We start from the raw sequence: 17,801 nt of genomic DNA on the forward strand, positions 1-17,801 counted from the left end.
GGATACATTTTAGATTAATCATCAGGTAGAAATAACATATTGACAGAAGGATCCTGGACACATAAGTCAACCGTTAATCTATAACAGGGCATGAATCGTGTAACCGGAGGTCCTCTTTAATCATATATAAGGGAGGCAAGCTTTGCTTTCGGTCACAAGTTATCAGGTCATTGGTACATCAAAGAAACTCATTATTCCACTTCTACATTCTCATTAGGTGGGCAGGCATCTGTTCTTGGCTGTAGTTCGAGTACGTGCAATAGCTCTAGTTACACATCGACACTTGCCCAGTGTCAAGTCTGAAAACTTTTACCCAGCAAGCACTTGAAATTAACCCCTTATATCATGTAGATTTCCTCAGAGGAAAAATGAGGGGAATTGTACATTTTAAGCTGAAACATACAAGATTTTGAGGGTTATTGACAGGGTAGATGCTGAGAGGTTGTTTCCCCTGGCTGGAGTATGTAGAACTAATGGGCATAATCTTAGGATAAGGTGTCAGCCATTTAAGACTGAGATAAGGAGGAATTTCTTCACTCAGCGGGTTGTGAATCTTTGGAATTCTCTGCCCCAGAAGGCTGTGAATGCTGAGTCTTTGAGTATATTCAACGCTGAGCTAGATAGATATTTGGACTCTAGGGGAATCAAGGGATATGGGGATCGGGTGGGAAAGTGGAGTTGAGGTCGATGATCAGTCATGATCTTACTGAATGGCGGAGCAGGCTTGAGGGGCCATGTGACATACTCCTGCTCCTAATTCTTATGTTCTTATGTAAAACTTTAAAAGGAGTAGAGGAGCAGAGTGATTTAAGAGTTCAGGTACAGTGGTGTTCCACAGGGATCAGTGCTGGGATCACTGTTGTTCATAAACGATTTGGACTCGGGAATCAGAAGAACAATTTCAAAGTTTGTCGATAACACCAAAAAAGGTAGAGTTAATACTGAGGAAGACACAATGCAAGAAGCCATTAATACATTTCAGCATGGGGGTGTAATTGGCAAATGAATTTCACTATAGATCAGTGCAAGGTGGTGTGTTAATGAATTTCACTGTAGATCAGTGTGAGGTGGTGTGTTAATGAATTTCACTATAGATCAGTGTGAGGTGGTGTGTTAATTAAATTCACTATAGATCACTGAGGTGGTGTGTAAATGAATTTCACTTTAGATCAGTGTGAGGTGGTGTGTTAATGAATTTCACTATAGATCAGTGTGAGGTGGTGTGTTTTGGTGGGAAGAATAAGGAGGCCACTCACTATTTGGACAAGGGGGTGAAACTGGGTTGCTTTGTGCCTCCCGCAATATTCAGCGGGGGGTTAGTGGCGGCAGTAGCCGGTAGCGCCCCGCGGCACTGCACCGCCGGCAATGACGTCATCGCCATGCGCAGCGCCCCAGCTGCAAACTTGGGTTGTGATCCCTGACCGATCGCCGGACGATATGTCCGACAGGGTTAGGGGTCGTTCCTGCGGCCGCGGCAACGCCACTTAAAGGGCAGGTGTCGGGCGGCAACTTTTTATTTTGGCCGACTGCCTGCACCTGCCCCTTTCTTCTTCGGGGTGTCGGTCGCGATCGCTCACCTGGCGTTCCTTTTGATCTGACACCCCGGTGGTCCAGCAGGGCCCCGGTGTGCGCAGTGCTAGGCCCCTCCCCTTTAATCAGGGAGAGAGGTCTGCTATGGCACGGTGCTATGTGCCGACGGGCATGGCGCTGTTACACGAAGCACCGCAAAATTGACTGGTAGCGCTTCAAGAGGGAGAGGAGCGCTTCCAGTAGCACCCTGCCTCCTACGTGGGGCGCTACCACTGAATTTAATGCACAGGGGCGCTAACTTTTTTGGGGGGCTAAAATTAGCCCCGGCGACGTTAGCGACCCAAAGGGGGCATCACCGAATTTCCCCCTAAGAGTCTAAATGGGCTGGAGGAGCAGAGGGATCCAGGGATACAGATACACAAATCACCAGAAGTAGCGACACACGTTAATAAGGCCATTAAAAAAAAAAGCACTGAGTACATTCCTAAAGGAGCCTTCTGTTCCGTGCCTAGGAGCTCTGAACCATGGCAGAGAGCGGCTGGGACATGTTTCTCACACGCCTCGAGATTAACCCATATGGCAACTTTGCTGACAGTGAAGAGAGACAAGAAAGACCAAAGTGCCGTTTGCCCCTCTCAGTGTGGCCCTGAAGGACTGTGTCTAGGCTGGAGTTCTGTTCCCACCGTACGATCCTCCCCCAGTTTGTCCTTTCTGAGCTCCAGCCAGGTGATGCTAAACACTCAGGTGGGAAAGACAAAAACCTACAACAATGTGTTTAAAACAAAGTTGATTTATTTGACATCTATCCAGAATATTAAACTCCAGCCAAGTTACAGGAGTTATTATCAGCAGAAACAAACCCCAACTGTCAGAATGAACATGGTTCAGTCCTGGATGTGATTAACAGCAGCAAAAACAATAAAATCCAACCCCTGCAGTCGCATGTGAACTCGCTGGTGTCTCAGCAGGTGGGATGAGCGAGTGAATCCCTTCCCACACACGGAGCAGGTGAACGGCCTCTCCCCAGTGTGAACTCGCTGGTGTGTCAGCAGGTCGGATGACTGAGTGAATCCCTTCCCACACTCCGAGCAGGTGAATGGCCTCTCCCCAGTGTGAACTCGCTGGTGTCTCAGCAGTTGGGATGAGCGAGTGAATCCCTTCCCACACACGGAGCAGGTGAACGGCCTCTCCCCAGTGTGAACTCGCTGGTGTGTCAGCAGTTCAGATGACTGAATGAATCCCTTCCCGCACTCAGAGCAGGTGAACGGCCTCTCCCCAGTGTGAGTGCGCTGGTGTACAGTGAGCTCAGATGATCGCCTGAACCCAGTCCCACAGTGAGAGCAACTGAAAGGTCTCTTGTCAGTGTGAACACGTTGATGGCATGTCAGCTCCCCGGAACCTTTATAGCACTTCCCACAGTCCGGGCATTTAAAAGGTCTCTCATCAGTGTGAACTTGCTGGTGTCTCAGTAGGTTGAATGAATTAGTGAATCCCTTCCCACACTCAGAGCAGGTGAACGGCCTCTCCCCGGTGTGACTGTGCTTGTGTCTCGATAGGCCAGAGGATTGGCTGAAGCCTCGTCCACACACAGAACACGTGTACAGCTTCTCCCTGCTGTGAACGGTGCTTCTTGCTTCCATATTCAAAGGCCGATGATATTCAGTTCCTGATGAATCGAGTGACTGTCAGATCTTGACGTGGTGTTTGGTTTGAGTTTCCCGTCTGCAAATCCACCCCTTCTAATACCCTGTAAAATGAATTTAAAACAGGGAGCGTGAGAGAGAACCCACTAAAGAGGCAGGTTGTGAAATTGAGCTCAATGAATCTGGTCATTTGTGGGGCCGGCACTAGAAAAAAGTGACCATGAAAGCTGCTGGATTGTCATAAAATCCCACTGGTTCACTAATGTCCCTCAGTGAAGGGAATCTACCACCTGGTCTAGGCCTCTGGCCTCTATGGGAGGAGAGAGAGAGAGAGAGAGAGAGGAGGGAGTGGGAGGGGGCGAAGGAGATGGACTTTATACATAGAAACATAGAAGACAGGAGCAGGAGTAGGCCATTCGGCCCCTCGAGCCTGCTCCGCCATTCGATGAGATCATGGCTGATCATCCAAACTCAGTACCTCGTACCTGCCTTCTCCTCATATCACAGAATCACAGAATCACAGAAACCCCACAGTGCAGATAGAGGCCATTTCGGCCCATCGAGCCTGCACCAACACATATCCCACCCGATCCCCGTAACCCCTACACCAACACATATCCCACCCTATCCCCGCAACCCCACATATTTTAATCCCCCTACCACTAAGGGTCAATTTATCATAGCCAATCAACCTAACCTGCACATTTTTGGACTGTGGGAGGAAACCGGAGCACCCGGAGAAAACCCACGCAAACACGGGGAGAATGTGCAAACTCCACACAGACAGTCACCCGAGGCCGGATTCGAACCCGGGTCCCTGGCGCTGTGAGGCAACAGTGCTAACCACTATGCCACCGTGCTGCCCTTGATACCTTTAGCTCTAAGAAATATATCTAACTCCTTCTTGAATATATTTAGAGACTTGGCCTCAACCGCCTTCTGTAGTAGAGAATTCCACAGGTTCACCACTCTCTGGGTGAAGAAATTCTTCCTCATCTCAGTCCTAAATGGCTTACCCCTTACCCTTAGACTATGACCCCTGGTTCTTGACTCTCCGACCATCGGGAACATTCTACCTGCATCTAGTTTGTCCAGACCTGTCAGAATTTTATAAGTTTCGATGAGATCCCCTCTCATTCTTCTAAACTCCAGCGAGTATAAGCCCAATCGACCCAATCTCTCCTCATACGTCATTCCTGCCATCCCAGGGATCAGCCTTGTGAATCTTCGCTGAACTCCTTCCATGGCAAGAACATCCTTCTTCAGATAAGGCGACCAAAACTGCACACAGTACTCAAGGTGTGGTCTCACCAAGGCCCTGTACAACTGCAGCAGGACATCCTTGCTCCTGTACTCAAACCCTTTCGCTATGAAGGCCAACATACCATTTGCCTTCTTCACCGCCTGCTGCACCTGCATGCTTACCTTCAGCGACTGGTGCACAAGGACACCCAGGTCTCATTGCACTTCCCCTTCTCCCAATCTATTGCCATTCAGATAATAGTCTGCCTTTCTGTTTTTGACACCAAAGTGGATAACCTCGCATTTATCCACGTTATATTGCATCTGCCATGCTTCTGCCCAATCACCCGACCTGTCCAAATCATCCTGGAGTTTCTCGGTATCATCCTCGCAGCACACACGCCCACCCAGCTTTGTGTCGTCTGCAAACTGGGAGACATTACATCTAGTTCCCTTATCTAGATCATTAATGTATATTGTGAATAGCTGGGGTCCAAGGACCGATCCCTGCGGTACCCCACTAGTCACTGCCTGCCACTCGCAAAAAGACCCGTTAACATCTGCAACTCAACCAGAACTTTGACAGAACCTCCAAAACCCGCAACCTCCAGCACCCAGAAGGACAAAGGCAGAAGGTGCATGGGAGCACCATCACCTCCAAGTTCTCCCAGTCACACATCATCCTGACTTGGACATATATCGCCGTTGCTACATCATCACTGGGTGAAAATCCTGGAACTCCTTACACAACAGCATTGTGGGAGTACCTTCACCACACAGACTGCAGCGGTTCAAGAAGGCGGCCCACCATCACCTTCTCAACGGGAACATGGGGATTGGCATCATATTCTGGTCTTGCGAGCAACGCCCACATCCCAAGAATGAATTAAAACAAATCTGTAGATGTAAACTGGATTAAAAGCCTCTACAGAAATACTTATTTCTAAAACAATATTCTTTTACATTGTAGGGACAGTGTCTGTTTAACAAGCTAATCTCCCCCAGAATCCACCTCCCTTGACTGTCACACATTGGAAATTGTTGGGTCCTCCTGGGCTCAGAAGTACTGGGGGTTAAACCCAGCAACTTCTCCTCCATCTCCACTCCAGCTCAAACTGAAGCAACAAAAAGGCCTACACAGGCAGCCAGGGACCTACCTTCCGTCAGCCTGCAATAAAACTCTTCCCGACAGCCACTGACTAATGGCAGCCGCAGCACCCACAATTCACAGCACCCCAGAAACTGCTCTATCCAATGCGCTGATTTCCCCGCTGAGAGTACGCATGTTCCCCGGGGCCGCGGGCCATTCTGGGAGCCTGGCTCCTATCCTTTGTCCCGAGTTGGACTTGGTGCAACCCGCTGAAGAAACCGGGAAGCGGCAGCTCGGATGGGGGAGGCGCTGCAACCTGGGTTTCCTGGTGCCAGTGCCCTGGCTGCACGTCCACCGGGCCCGGCTGCTCTGATTCTGATTGAGTTTTTTGATGAGGTAACAGAGAGGGTTGATGAGGGCAATGCGGTTAACGCGGTGTACATGGATTTCCAAAAGGCGTTCGACAAAGAGCCACATAATAGGCTTGCCAGCAAAGTTGAAGGCCATGGAATAAAAGGGACAGTGGCAGCATGGATACGAAATTGGCAAAGTGACAGAAAACAGAGAGTAGTGGTGAACGGTTGTTTTTCAGACTGGAGGAAGGTATACAGTGGTGTTCCCCAGGGGTCGGTACTAGGACCACTGCTTTTCTTGATATATATCTTTATATATATATTAATGACTTGGAGTTGGGTGTACAGGGCACAGTTTCAAAATATGCAGATGACACAAAACTTGGAAGTATAGTGAACAGTGAGGAGGATAGTGATAGACTTCAAGAGGACATAGACAGGCTGGTGGAATGGGCGGACACATGGGAGATCAAATTTAATGCAGAAAAGTGTAAACTGATATATTTTGGTAGGAAGAATGAGGAGAGGCAATATAAACTAAAGGGTATAAGTATAAAATGTGTGCATGAACTGAGAGACCTGGGGGCATGTGTGCACAAATCATTGAAGGTGGCAGGGCAGGTTGAGAAAGCAGTTAAAAAAGCATGCGGGATCCTGGGTTTAATAAATAGAGGCATAGAGTCCAAAAGCAAGGAGGTTATGATGAACCTTTATAAAACACTGGTTCGGCCTCAACTGGAGTATTGTGTCCAATTCTGGGCACCGCACTTTATGAAGGATGTGAAGGCCTCAGAGAGGGTGCAGAAAAGATTTACAAGAATGGTTCCAGGTATGAGGGACTTCAGTTAGGTGGATAGACTGAAGAAGCTGGGGTTGTTCTCCTTAGAGCAGAGAAGTTGAGAAGAGATTTGATAGAGATGTTCAAAATCACGAGGCGTCAGGACAGAGTAGAGAGAGAGAAACTGTTCCCATTGGCGGAAGGGTCGAGAACCGGAGGACACAGATTTAGGGTGATTGGCAGAAGAACCAAACACGACATGAGGAAAAACTTTTTTACTCAGTGAGTGGTTAGGATCTGGAATGCACTGCCTGAGAGGGCGGTGGAGGCAGATTCAATCAAGGCTTTCAAAAGGGAATTGGATAAGTGCCTGAAGTAAAGAAATTTGCAGGGTTACGGGGAAAGGGCGGGGAGTGGGACTAGCTGAAGTGGTCTTGCAGAGAGCTGGCACGGGCTCGACAGGCCGAATGGCCTCCTTCTGTGCTGTAACCATTCTATGATTCTATAAAATATTAGAAAGTTTGTTCCACAGAAGCACGAGGTTTATCTGCTTTTATTGATGAATTTAAAAAGTCTCTATTAAAACCTGAGCCAGTGTGTTGTGAGCCAAAGAGCCTTGTGTCCAATAAGGGGAATAAAGGCCCACAGCCTCCCCTGGCCCCGGGCCCTGAACAAGGGACTGGAGAAACTCGCTGCCCTGCGGATCAGACAATCAGCCGGCGCTAGTCCTGCCCCTCGGGCTCCCCGATTGGTTGGAGGACCTGCCGCCGGCTCGCTCCTCCAGCCCCGCCCGGCTCGCTCCCTATTGGCCGGAAGCTCCCGTCAATCAGGCCGCGAGCCCAGGTCACTTGTCCCCAAGATCACGTGCTCCGTCCAACTGACGCCGCTGGGTCCGGGGCCTCGCGGACTCTCAGGTTTTTCTATTTCTCTTTATTCTCTCCCGATCCACCCCTCCCCCCCACTCCGCGCGATTCTCCACCCAATCGGAGCGGAGAAAACTCACTTTGCGTCACCGATCGCGACTCGAACCGACACCAAGGCCTTTCCCCGGAATGGCCCGCGCCGACTCCGTCCGGCAGGATCCGAGTGCGCAGGCGCAGCTCTGAGTGGGGGAGCGGGGGTTGGCGTCCTCTGGGCATGCGCGGTTGTTGCCCTTGGTAACCGGGAGGGGTCGCTGTGCCGTACTCGGCCCAAACCGCCGTCCCGTGTGTGCATGCGCAGACTATCGTCTGTCAATCAACCATCAGCCAGAAGAGGTCGCTGGTGAGACCAGTGAAGAAAGAAACACTTGCATTTCTATAGCGCCTTTCACCACCACCGGATGTCCCAAAGTGCTTTACAGCCAATGAAGTACTTTTGAAGTGTAGTCACTGTTGTAATGTAGGAAATGCGGCAATCAAATAGCGCACAGTAAGCTCCCACAAACAGCAATGTGATAATGACCAGATAATCTATCTTTTTGTTAACTCTGTTTCTCTCTCTACGGATGTTGCCTGGCCTGCTGAGTGTTTCCAGCATTTCCTGTTGTTATTTCAGGTTTCCAGCATCCGCAGTATTTTGCTATTATCCTTTTGTTACATTGATTGAGGGATAAACATTGGCTAGGACACCGGGGATATTTCCCCTGCTCTTTCCCACATTACAACAGTGACTACGCCTCAAAAGTACTTCATTGGCTGTAAAGCACTTCAAGACGTCTGCTGGTCATGAAAGCACTATATAAATGCAAGTCTTTCTTTCTCAAAATAGTGTCATGGGATCTTTTACATCCACCTGAGAGAGCAGACAGGGCCTCAGTTTAATGTCTCATCCGAAAGACGCCGCCTCTGACAGTGCCTCAGTACTGCACTGGAGTGTCAGCCTGAATTTTTGTGCTCAAGTCTCTGGAGTGGGACTTGAACCCATAACCTTATGCCTCAGAGGCAAGAGTGCTACCATAGAGTCATAGATTAACACAGCACAGAAAGGGGCCCTTCGGCCCATCGTGTCCACGCCGGCCATCAAGCCCTGTCTATTCTAATCCCATTTTCCAGCACTTGGTCCATAGCCTTGTATGCTATGGCATTTCAAGTGCTCATCTAAATGCTTCTTGAATGTTGTGAGGATTTAATGCCTTTACCACCCTTTCAGGCAGTGAGTTCCAGATTCCAACCACCCTCTGGGTGAAAAAGCTTTTCCTCAAATCCCCTCTAAACCTCCTGCCCCTTACCTTGAAACTATGCCCCTTGGTTGTTGACCCCTCTACTAAGGGGAAAAGTTCCTTTCTATCTCCCCTACCTATGCCCCTCATAATTTTGTACACCTCAATCAGGTCCCCCCTCAGCCTTCTCTGCTCTAAGGAAAACAACCCCAGCCTGTCCAGTCTCTCTTCATAGCTGAAGCGCTCCAGCCCAGGTAACACCCTGGTGAATCTCCTCTGCACCCTCTCCAATGCAATGACATCCTTCCTATAGTGTGGCAACCAGAACTGCACACAGTATTCCAGCTGTGGCCTAACTAGCATTTTGAACAGCTCCATCATAACCCCCCTGCTCTTATATACTATGCCTCGGCTAATGAAGGCAAGTATCCCTTATGCCTTCTTAGCCACCTTATCTAGCTGTCCTGCTGCCCTCAGGGATCTATGTACATGCACACCAAGGTCCCTCTGATCCTCGGTCCTTCCTAGGGTTCTACCATTCATTGTGCATTCCCTTGTTAGTCCTCCCAAAATACATCACCTCACACTTTTCAGGGTTAAATTCCATTTGCCACTGTGCTGCCCATCTAACCAACCCGTCTATATTCTCCTGTAGCCTGAGGCTTCCCTCCTCGCTATTTACCACTCCACCAATTTTCGTGTCATCTGCGAATTTACTGATCATACCTCCTACATTCATATCTAAATCATTAATGTACACTACAAACAGCAAAGGACCCAGACCCTGCGGTACACCACTGGACCCAGGCTTCCAGTCACAAAAACAACCTTCGACCATCACCCTCTGCCTCCTGCCACTAAGCCAATTTTGGATCCAATGTGCCAAATTGCCCTGGATCCCATGGGCTCTTACCTTCTTGACCAGTCTCCCATGTGGGACTTTGTCAAAAGCCTTACTGAAGTCCATGTAGACTACATCAACTGGACTGCCCTCATTCACACACCTAGTCACCCCCATCGAAAAATTCAATCAAATTGGTTAGACATGATCTCCCCCTGACAAAGCCATGCTGACTATCCTTGATTAATCCTTGCCTCTCCAAGTGGAGACTAATTCTGTCCGTCAGAATTTTTTCGAATAATTTCCCTACTACTGATGTTCGGCTCACTGGCCTGTAATTCCCTGGTTTATCCCTACTACCCTTGTTGAATAATGGTACTACGTTAGCTGTCCTCCAGCACCTCCCCTGTGGCCAGAGAGGTTCTGAAAATTTGTGTCAGAGCCCCTGCAATCTCCTCCCTTGCCTCTCACAACAGCCTGGGATACATCTCGTCTGGGCCTGGGGGTTTATCCACTTTTAAGCCCGCTAAAACCACTAGTACCTCCTCCCTCTCAATACTAATTTGTTCAAGTATATCACAATCCCCCTGCCTGATTTCTATGTCTGCATCGTCCTTCTCCATAGTGAATACAGATGCAAAATATTAATTTAAAACCTCACCTACATCTTCTGGCTCTACACACAGATTGCCACTTTGGTCCCTAATGGGCTCTACTCTTTCCCTGGTTATCCTCTTGCCCTTAATATACTAATAAAACACCGTGGGAGTTTTTCCTTTATTTTGCCTGCCAGTGTTTTTTCATGACCCCTCTTCATTCTCCTAATTTCTTTTTTAAGTACCGCCCTGCACTTTCTATACTCCTCTAGGGCTTCCACTGTTTTTAGTCCTTTGTATCTGCCAAAATCCTCCCTTTTTTCCCTAAACCATTCTTGTATGTCTCTTGACATCCAGGGTTCCCTGGGCTTGTTGGTCCCACCCTTGACCTTTACGGGAACATATTGGCGTTGTACTCTCTCTATTTCCTTTCTGAAAGAATCCCACTGCTCTGATGTGGATTTTCCTACAAGTAGCTGATCCCAGTCCACTTTGGCCAGATCCTGCCTTATCATATTAAAATCAGCCTTCCCCCAATTTAGAACCATTATTTCCGGTCCATCTTTGTCCTTTTCCATAACTACTTTAACGCTCACCGAATTATGGTCACTGTCACCAAAATGCTCTCCTACCAACCCTTCTACCACTTGCACTGCTACATTCCCTCGAATTAGGTCCAGTACCGCCCCCTCTCTTGTAGGACTTTCTACATGTTGGCTGAAAAAGCTCTCCTGGATGCACTTTAAGAATTCCACACCCTCTAAGCCTTTCACACTCTGGACTTCAGGAAGTCCAAAGGCGGAAGTCACACCCCCATCCACATCAATGGGGCTGTGGTGGAAAGGGTGGACAGCTTTAAGTTCCTAGGAGTCCACATCACGGAATACCTCTCCTGGCCTCAATACCTCCTTTCTGGTGAAGAAGGCCCAGCAGCGCCTATATTTCCTAAGGAGGCTGAAGGGATGTAACCTGTCACCCCTGATCCTCTGTAACTTTTACCGCTGCACAATAGAGAGCATCCTGACGAACTGTATCACAGTATGGTATGGCAGCTGTAGCTACTATGACCGGAAAGCCCTGCAGCGGGTAGTCAAAACTGCCCAACGCATTACCGGCACCCGGCTACCGACCAAAGAGCACATATACCAGAAACGCTGTTTACGGAGGTCACGGTCCATCATCAAAGACCCTACCCACCCCAGCCACAGTCTGTTCGCCCTCCTGCCATCTGGGAGATGCTACAGATGCATTCGCACCCGTATGACCAGATTTAGGAACAGCTTCTTTCCCAGGGCTGTCATCCTGCTGAACTCCTCAAATAAACTCTAAAGCCTGCACATCTGCCAATGCACTTTATTATGGTTATGTTTATGTTTATGTATTACAAGCCAAATGTATGTTGAATGTTTAAATGTCTTAATCTAAATGTACACTCTCGGGAGCCGCAAGCCTACATTTCGTTGTACTGCACTTGTGCACTAACAATGACAATAAAGTTGATTATGCTTATGATTATGATTATTATTGGGGAAGTTGAAATCCCCAACAATTATTACCCTATTATTTCTACACTTCTCTGAGATTTGCCTACATATCTGTTCCTCTATCTCCCCCTTACTGTTTGGGGGCCTATAGTACACTCCCAGCAAAGTGCTGGCCCCCTTTTTGTTTTTAAGTTCTACCCATATGGCCTCATTAGAGGAACCTGCTAAGGTATCATCCCTCCTTACAGCAGAAATTGACTCCTTGAACAATATTACTAACCTGATTTTTGGTCAACTCTTGGAGTATTCACGTTTAATAAATCTCCGGGAGAAGTCATAGAGTCATAGAGTTATACAGCACAGAAAGAGGCCCTTCAGCCCATCGTGTCTGCACCGTCCATCAAGCCCTGTCCAATCTAATCCCATTTTCCAGCATTTGGTCCATAGCCTTGTATGCTATGGCATTTCAAGTGCTCATCCAAATGCTTCTTCAATGTTGTGAGGGTTCCTGCCTCTACCACCCTTTCAGGCAGTGAGTTCCAGACTCCAACTACCCTCTGGGTGAAAAAGTTCCTCCTCAAATCCCCTCTAAACCTCCTGCCCCTTACCTTGAATCTATGCCCCCTTGTTATTGACCCCCCTACTAAGGGGAAAAGTTCCTCTTTATCTACCCTATCTATGCCCCTCATCATTTTGTACACCTCAATCAGGTCCCCCCCTCAGCCTTCTTTGCTCCAAGGAAAACAACCCCAGCCTGTTTAGTCTTTTTTCATAGCTGAGGCGCTCCATCCCAGGTAACGTCCTGGTGAATCTTCTCTGCACCCTCTCCAAAGCAATCACATCCTTCCTATAGTGAGGCGACCAGAACTGCACACAGTACTCCAGCTGTGGCCTTACCAGCGTTTTGTACAGCTCCATCATAACCTCCCTGCTCTTATATTCTATGCCTCGGCTAATGAAGGCAAGTATCCCATATGCCTTTTTAACCACCTTATCTACCTGTTCCGCTGCCTTCAGGGATCTATGTACATGTACACCAAGGTCCCTCTGACCCTCTGCACTTCCTAGGGTCCTACCACTCATTGTGTATTCCCTTGCCTTATTTGTCCATCCAAAATGCATCACCTCGCACTTTTCAGGGTTAAATTCCATCTGCCACTTTTCCGCCCATCTGACCAACCCGTTTATATCGTCCTGTAGCCTGAGGCTTTCCTCATCGCAATTTACCACCCCACCAATTTTCGTGTCATCTGCGAACTTACTGATCATACCTTTTACATTCACATCCAAATCATTTATGTAGATCACAAACAGCAAGGGACCCAGCACTGATCCCTGAGGTACCCCACTGGACACAGGCTTCCAGTCACAAAAGCAACCTTTGACCATCACCCTCTGCCTCCTGCCACTCAGCCAGTTTAGGATGCAACGTGCCAAGGTACCCTGGATCCCATGGGCTCTTACCTTCTTGACCAGTCTCCTATGCGGGACTTTGTCAAAAGCCTTACTGAAGTCCATGTATACCACATCCACAGCATTTCCCTCATCCACACACCTAGTCACCCCCTCGAAAAATTCAATCAGATTGGTCAGACATGATTTACCCTTGACAAAGCCATGCTGACTATCCCCGATTAATCCTTGCCTCTCCAAGTGGAGAATAATTTTGTCCCTCAGAATTTTTTCCAATAATTTCCCTACCACAGATGTTAGGCTCACTGGCCTGTAATTCCCTGGTTTATCCCTGCTACCCTTCTTGAATAATGGTACTACGTTAGCTGTTCTCCAGTCCTCTGGAACATCCCCTGTGGCCAGAGAGGTTCTGAAAATTTGTGTCAGAGCCCCTGCAATCTCCTCCTTTGCCTCACACAGCAGCCTGGGATACATCTCATCCGGGCCTGGGGATTTATCCACTTTTTGGCCTGCTAAAACCGCTAGTACCTCCTCCCTCTCGATGCTAATATGTTCAAGTATATCACAGTCCCCTTTCCCGATTTTTATGTCTACATCGTCTTTCTCCATAGTGAACACAGATGCAAAAAATTCATTTAAAACCCCGCCTACATCATCTGGCTCTACACACAGATTGCCACTTTGGTCCCTAATGGGCTCTACCCTTTCCCTGGTTATCCTCTTGCACTTAATATACTTATAAAACATCTTAGGATTTTCCTTTACTTTGCTCGCCAGTGTTATTTCAGGGCCCCTCCTCGCTCTCCTAATTTCTTTTTTAAGTATGCCCCTGCACTTTTTATACTCCTCTAGGGCTTCATCCATCTTTAGTCTTCTGTAACTGCCAAAAGCCCCCCTTTTTTTCCTAATGCATTTTTGTATATCCCTTGTCATCCAAGGTTCCCTTTGCTTGTTGGTCCCACCCTTGACCTTTACAGGAACATGTTGGCGTTGTACTCTCTCTATTTCCCTTCTGAAAGTCTCCCACTGCTTTGATGTGGATTTTCCTATAAGTAGCTGCTCCCAGTCCACTTTGGCCAGATCCTGCCTTATCATATTAAAATCGGCCTTCCCCCAATTTAGAACCCTTATTTCCAGGCCATCTTTGTCTTTTTCCATGACCACCTTAAAAGGAGTCGCTGCACTTGTACTGGTTCCTGGGGCCTGATCACCTTCCCCAGGAGCAGGGCCTTGATTCTGGGGGTGTATTATTGCACCGCTTGGTGTACATGAGAAGAGCCACATCAGGGCGAGTGCGGGAGGGTCAGGGGGCGAGTGCGGGAGGGTCAGGGGGCGAGTGCGGGAGGGTCAGGGGGCGAGTGCGGGAGGGTCAGGGGGCGAGTGCGGGAGGGTCAGGGGGCGAGTGCGGGAGGGTCAGGGGGCGAGTGCGGGAGGGTCAGGGGGCGAGTGCGGGAGGGTCAGGGGGCGAGTGCGGGAGGGTCAGGGGGCGAGTGCGGGAGGGTCAGGGGGCGAGTGCGGGAGGGTCAGGGGGCGAGTGCGGGAGGGTCAGGGGGCGAGTGCGGGAGGGTCAGCGGGCGAGTGCGGGAGGGTCAGCGGGCGAGTGCGGGAGGGTCAGCGGGCGAGTGCGGGAGGGTCAGCGGGCGAGTGCGGGAGGGTCAGCGGGCGAGTGCGGGAGGGTCAGCGGGCGAGTGCGGGAGGGTCAGCGGGCGAGTGCGGGAGGGTCAGCGGGCGAGTGCGGGAGGGTCAGCGGGCGAGTGCGGGAGGGTCAGCGGGCAAGTGCGGGAGCATCCATCTCCAGGACCAGTCTGTATCTGAGTCAATGGGACTCTCTGACATTTCTCCCCGCTCCATCTCCAGGACCAGTGTGTATCTGAGTCAATGGGACTCTCTCTGACCTTTCTCCCCGGTCCATCTCCAGGACCAGTGTGTATCTGAGTCAATGGGACTTTATCTGACCTTGCTCCCCAGTCGATCTCTGGAAGCTCTTTGAATCGGAAGGGTTCTCTCTGGTTGGTGCTCACAATCCTGTGCTGGTTCACCTGCTGTTGTTCCTCAGTCTACAATCCCTGTTTACTTCGAGCTGAGCACCTTCCTCAATCACACCATCATTCACCGGGAGATCTAATTGTGGCAAAGCAGATAATAAGAACAATATTGAGAGCGTGAAATAATGTAATGTAGACTTTTAATTTGCTTACTAATAATTCAATTTCAAGGCCCAGTATTAGTTTGATTGTGTCCCTTTCCTCAGATCCCCAGTTCGAGGGCTGTGTGCTTAGTTTGGAGATTTTCCTCACTGTAAATTTCCGGCCTCCTGAGACTCCCCCATTTTCACTGCTCTGGGCGGAAATGCGCCATTTTCTGTGCGGAGTTACTAACCGGAGCGGTGACCCTGTGACCCTCCCTCGCTGTGATCTAAACTCGGGGCTGAGCAGCCGCTGTCGGGCCGGGTGCTGAATGGAGCCGAGTTCCCTCAGTCACAGAGCGGACTTTGTAACCCGGACAACCAGCCTGTTTCTGACCGGCCGGCGCCGCCCGGCCCAGCACTCAGCAAACCCAGGATCAGCAGGGGAGCGGCACTGCACTTGCGTGGGAGGGCAGGGAAGCGGCACTGCGCCTGCGCGGGAGTGGGAAAAAGGGAGTGGCACTGCGCCTGCGCTGGAGTGAGAGGAAGGGAGCGGCACTGCGCCTGCGCGGCTGTGCAAGGGAGCGGTACTGCACCTGCGCGGGAGAGAAAAAAGGGAGTGGCACTGCGCCTGCGCGGGAGGGAGCAAGGGAGCGGCACTGCGCCTGCGTGGGAGGGCAAGGAGCGGCACTACGCCTGCGCGGGAGAGAAAAACGGCGCGGCACTGCGCCTGCGCCGGAGACAGCAAGGGATTGGCACTGCGCCTGCGCCGAAGTGCACGGAGCGTCACGGTGCCTGCACGGGAGAGTAATGGGAACGGCACTGGGCCTGCGCGAGAGAGCGATGTCGCACTAACGCATCACTATCGCTCCCAGCGGTGGGAGGACTACATCGTAACTATTTCCGATGTAGTCCTCCCACCACTGGGACCGATAGTGATGCGTTCGTGCGACATCGCTCTCCCGCGCAGGCTCAGTGCAGCTCCCTTCTTCCCTCTCCCGCGCAGGCGCAGTGCAGCTCCCTGCCTCTCACTCCGGCGCAGGCGCAGTGCCGCTCCCTGTCTCCCTTTCCCGCGCAGGCGCAGTGTCGCTCCCTTGTTCCGCGCAGACGCACTGCCGGGCGGCGCGGGTTGATCGGAGTGAGGGTCAGAAACAGGCTGGTTGCCCGGGTTACAAGGCCCGCTCTGTGACTGAGGGAACTCGGCTCCATTCAGCACCCGGTCCGACAGCGGCTGCTCAGCCCCGAGTTCAGATCACAGCGAGGGAGGGTCACCGCTCCGGTTAGTAAGTCCGCACAGAAAATGGCGCATTTCCGCCCAGAGCAGTGAAAATGGGGGAGTCTCAGGAGGCCGGAAATTTACAGTGAGGAAAATCTCCAAACTAAAAACATAGTCCTCGAACTGGGGATCTGAGGAAAGGGACAAAATCAAACAAATACTCGGCCTTGAAATTGAATTATTTGTAAGCAGATTAAAAGTCTACATTACATTATTTCACGCTCTCAATATTGTTCTTATTATCTGCTTTGCCACAATTAGATCTCCCAGTGAATGATGGTGTGATTGAGGAAGGTGCTCAGCTCGAAGTAAACAGGGATTGTAGACTGAGGAACAACAGCAGGTGAACCAGCACAGGATTGTGAGCACCAACCGGAGAGAACCCTTCCGATTCAAAGAGCTTCCAGAGATCGACTGGGGAGCAAGGTAAGAGAAAGTCCCATTGACTCAGATACACACTGGTCCTGGAGATGGACTGGGGAGAATGGTCAGAGACAGTCCCATTGACTCAGATAGACACTGGTCCTGGAGATGGACTGGGGAGAAAGGTCAGAGACAGTCCCATTGACTCAGATACACACTGGTCCTGGAGATGGACTGGGGAGAAAGGTCAGAGAGAGTGCCATTGACTCAGATACACACTGGTCCTGGAGATAGACTGGGGAGAAAGTTCAGAGAGAGTCCCATTGACACAGATACACACTGGTCCTGGAGATGGACTGGGGAGAAAGGTCAGAGAGAGTCCCATTCACTCAGATACACACTATTCCTGGAGATGGACTGGGGAGAAAGGTCAGAGAGAGTCCCATTGACTCAGATACACACTCGTCCTGGAGATCGACTGTGGAACAAGGTAGAGAGAGTCCCAATCACTCAGATACACACTATTCCTGGAGATGGACTGGGGAGAAAGATCAGAGAGAGTCCCCTTGACTCAGATACACACTGGTCCTGGAGATGGACTGGGGAGCGTTAGATCTGTGGTTCAGTGCATAAAGAATTACACGGATGCTGTGCATAAACAAACAAAAGGTCTTTACTGGAGGAGGGTCCTCTAGACTGGAGTACAGAGGCATGCGCACAGCTTATATACCGGTGTGGTTACTGCCGGTACTACAGTATACAGGAGCTGTAAAAAGTAGTTCTGACTTAAAGCACATACACTACAATTCCTCCCTTTTTAGATTAATAATACCCCCTTAATATTCAAATAACAATTACATTTTTACATGTACATTCAATAACAAAAAGTCCACTTATAGATTCAGTCTTTGGGGTGGCTTCCTGACC

General features: G+C 49.9%; 3 protein-coding genes across 6 annotated transcripts in view; 2 read left to right on the forward strand and 1 right to left on the reverse strand.

The window, feature by feature from the left end:
* LOC147091640 (uncharacterized) overlaps positions 1–17,801 on the forward strand; it is a 267,963-nt gene that overhangs the window by 170,048 nt on the left and 80,114 nt on the right. The window lies entirely within an intron of this gene.
* The window catches only part of LOC147091642 (uncharacterized), a 59,867-nt gene that overhangs the window by 25,546 nt on the left and 16,520 nt on the right, over positions 1–17,801 (forward strand). The gene's annotated exons all lie outside the window — the stretch shown is intronic.
* Positions 2,305–15,824, reverse strand: LOC147091643 (uncharacterized). 4 transcript variants are annotated; one of them, XM_085976856.1, is made up of 3 exons: positions 15,309–15,824; positions 15,067–15,231; positions 2,305–3,269 (listed from the first exon to the last, which is right to left on the reverse strand). In XM_085976856.1, the coding sequence occupies exon 3, from the start codon at positions 3,168–3,170 to the stop codon at positions 2,415–2,417; it is 756 nt and encodes a 251-aa protein (XP_085832982.1). In that variant the 5' UTR covers positions 3,171–3,269; positions 15,067–15,231; positions 15,309–15,824; the 3' UTR covers positions 2,305–2,414. The 4 variants fall into 4 exon arrangements, with proteins under 4 accessions (XP_085832982.1, XP_085832981.1, XP_085832980.1 ...); XM_085976855.1 differs by having other exon boundaries at positions 2,305–3,277; positions 15,490–15,823; XM_085976854.1 differs by having other exon boundaries at positions 2,305–3,277; positions 15,309–15,823.

The sequence above is a fragment of the Somniosus microcephalus genome, unplaced genomic scaffold (genome assembly GCF_052327205.1).
Source record: "Somniosus microcephalus isolate GS21.2 unplaced genomic scaffold, FLI_Smic_1.0 unresolved_chr3, whole genome shotgun sequence".
Taxonomy (NCBI): Eukaryota; Metazoa; Chordata; class Chondrichthyes; order Squaliformes; family Somniosidae; genus Somniosus; species Somniosus microcephalus.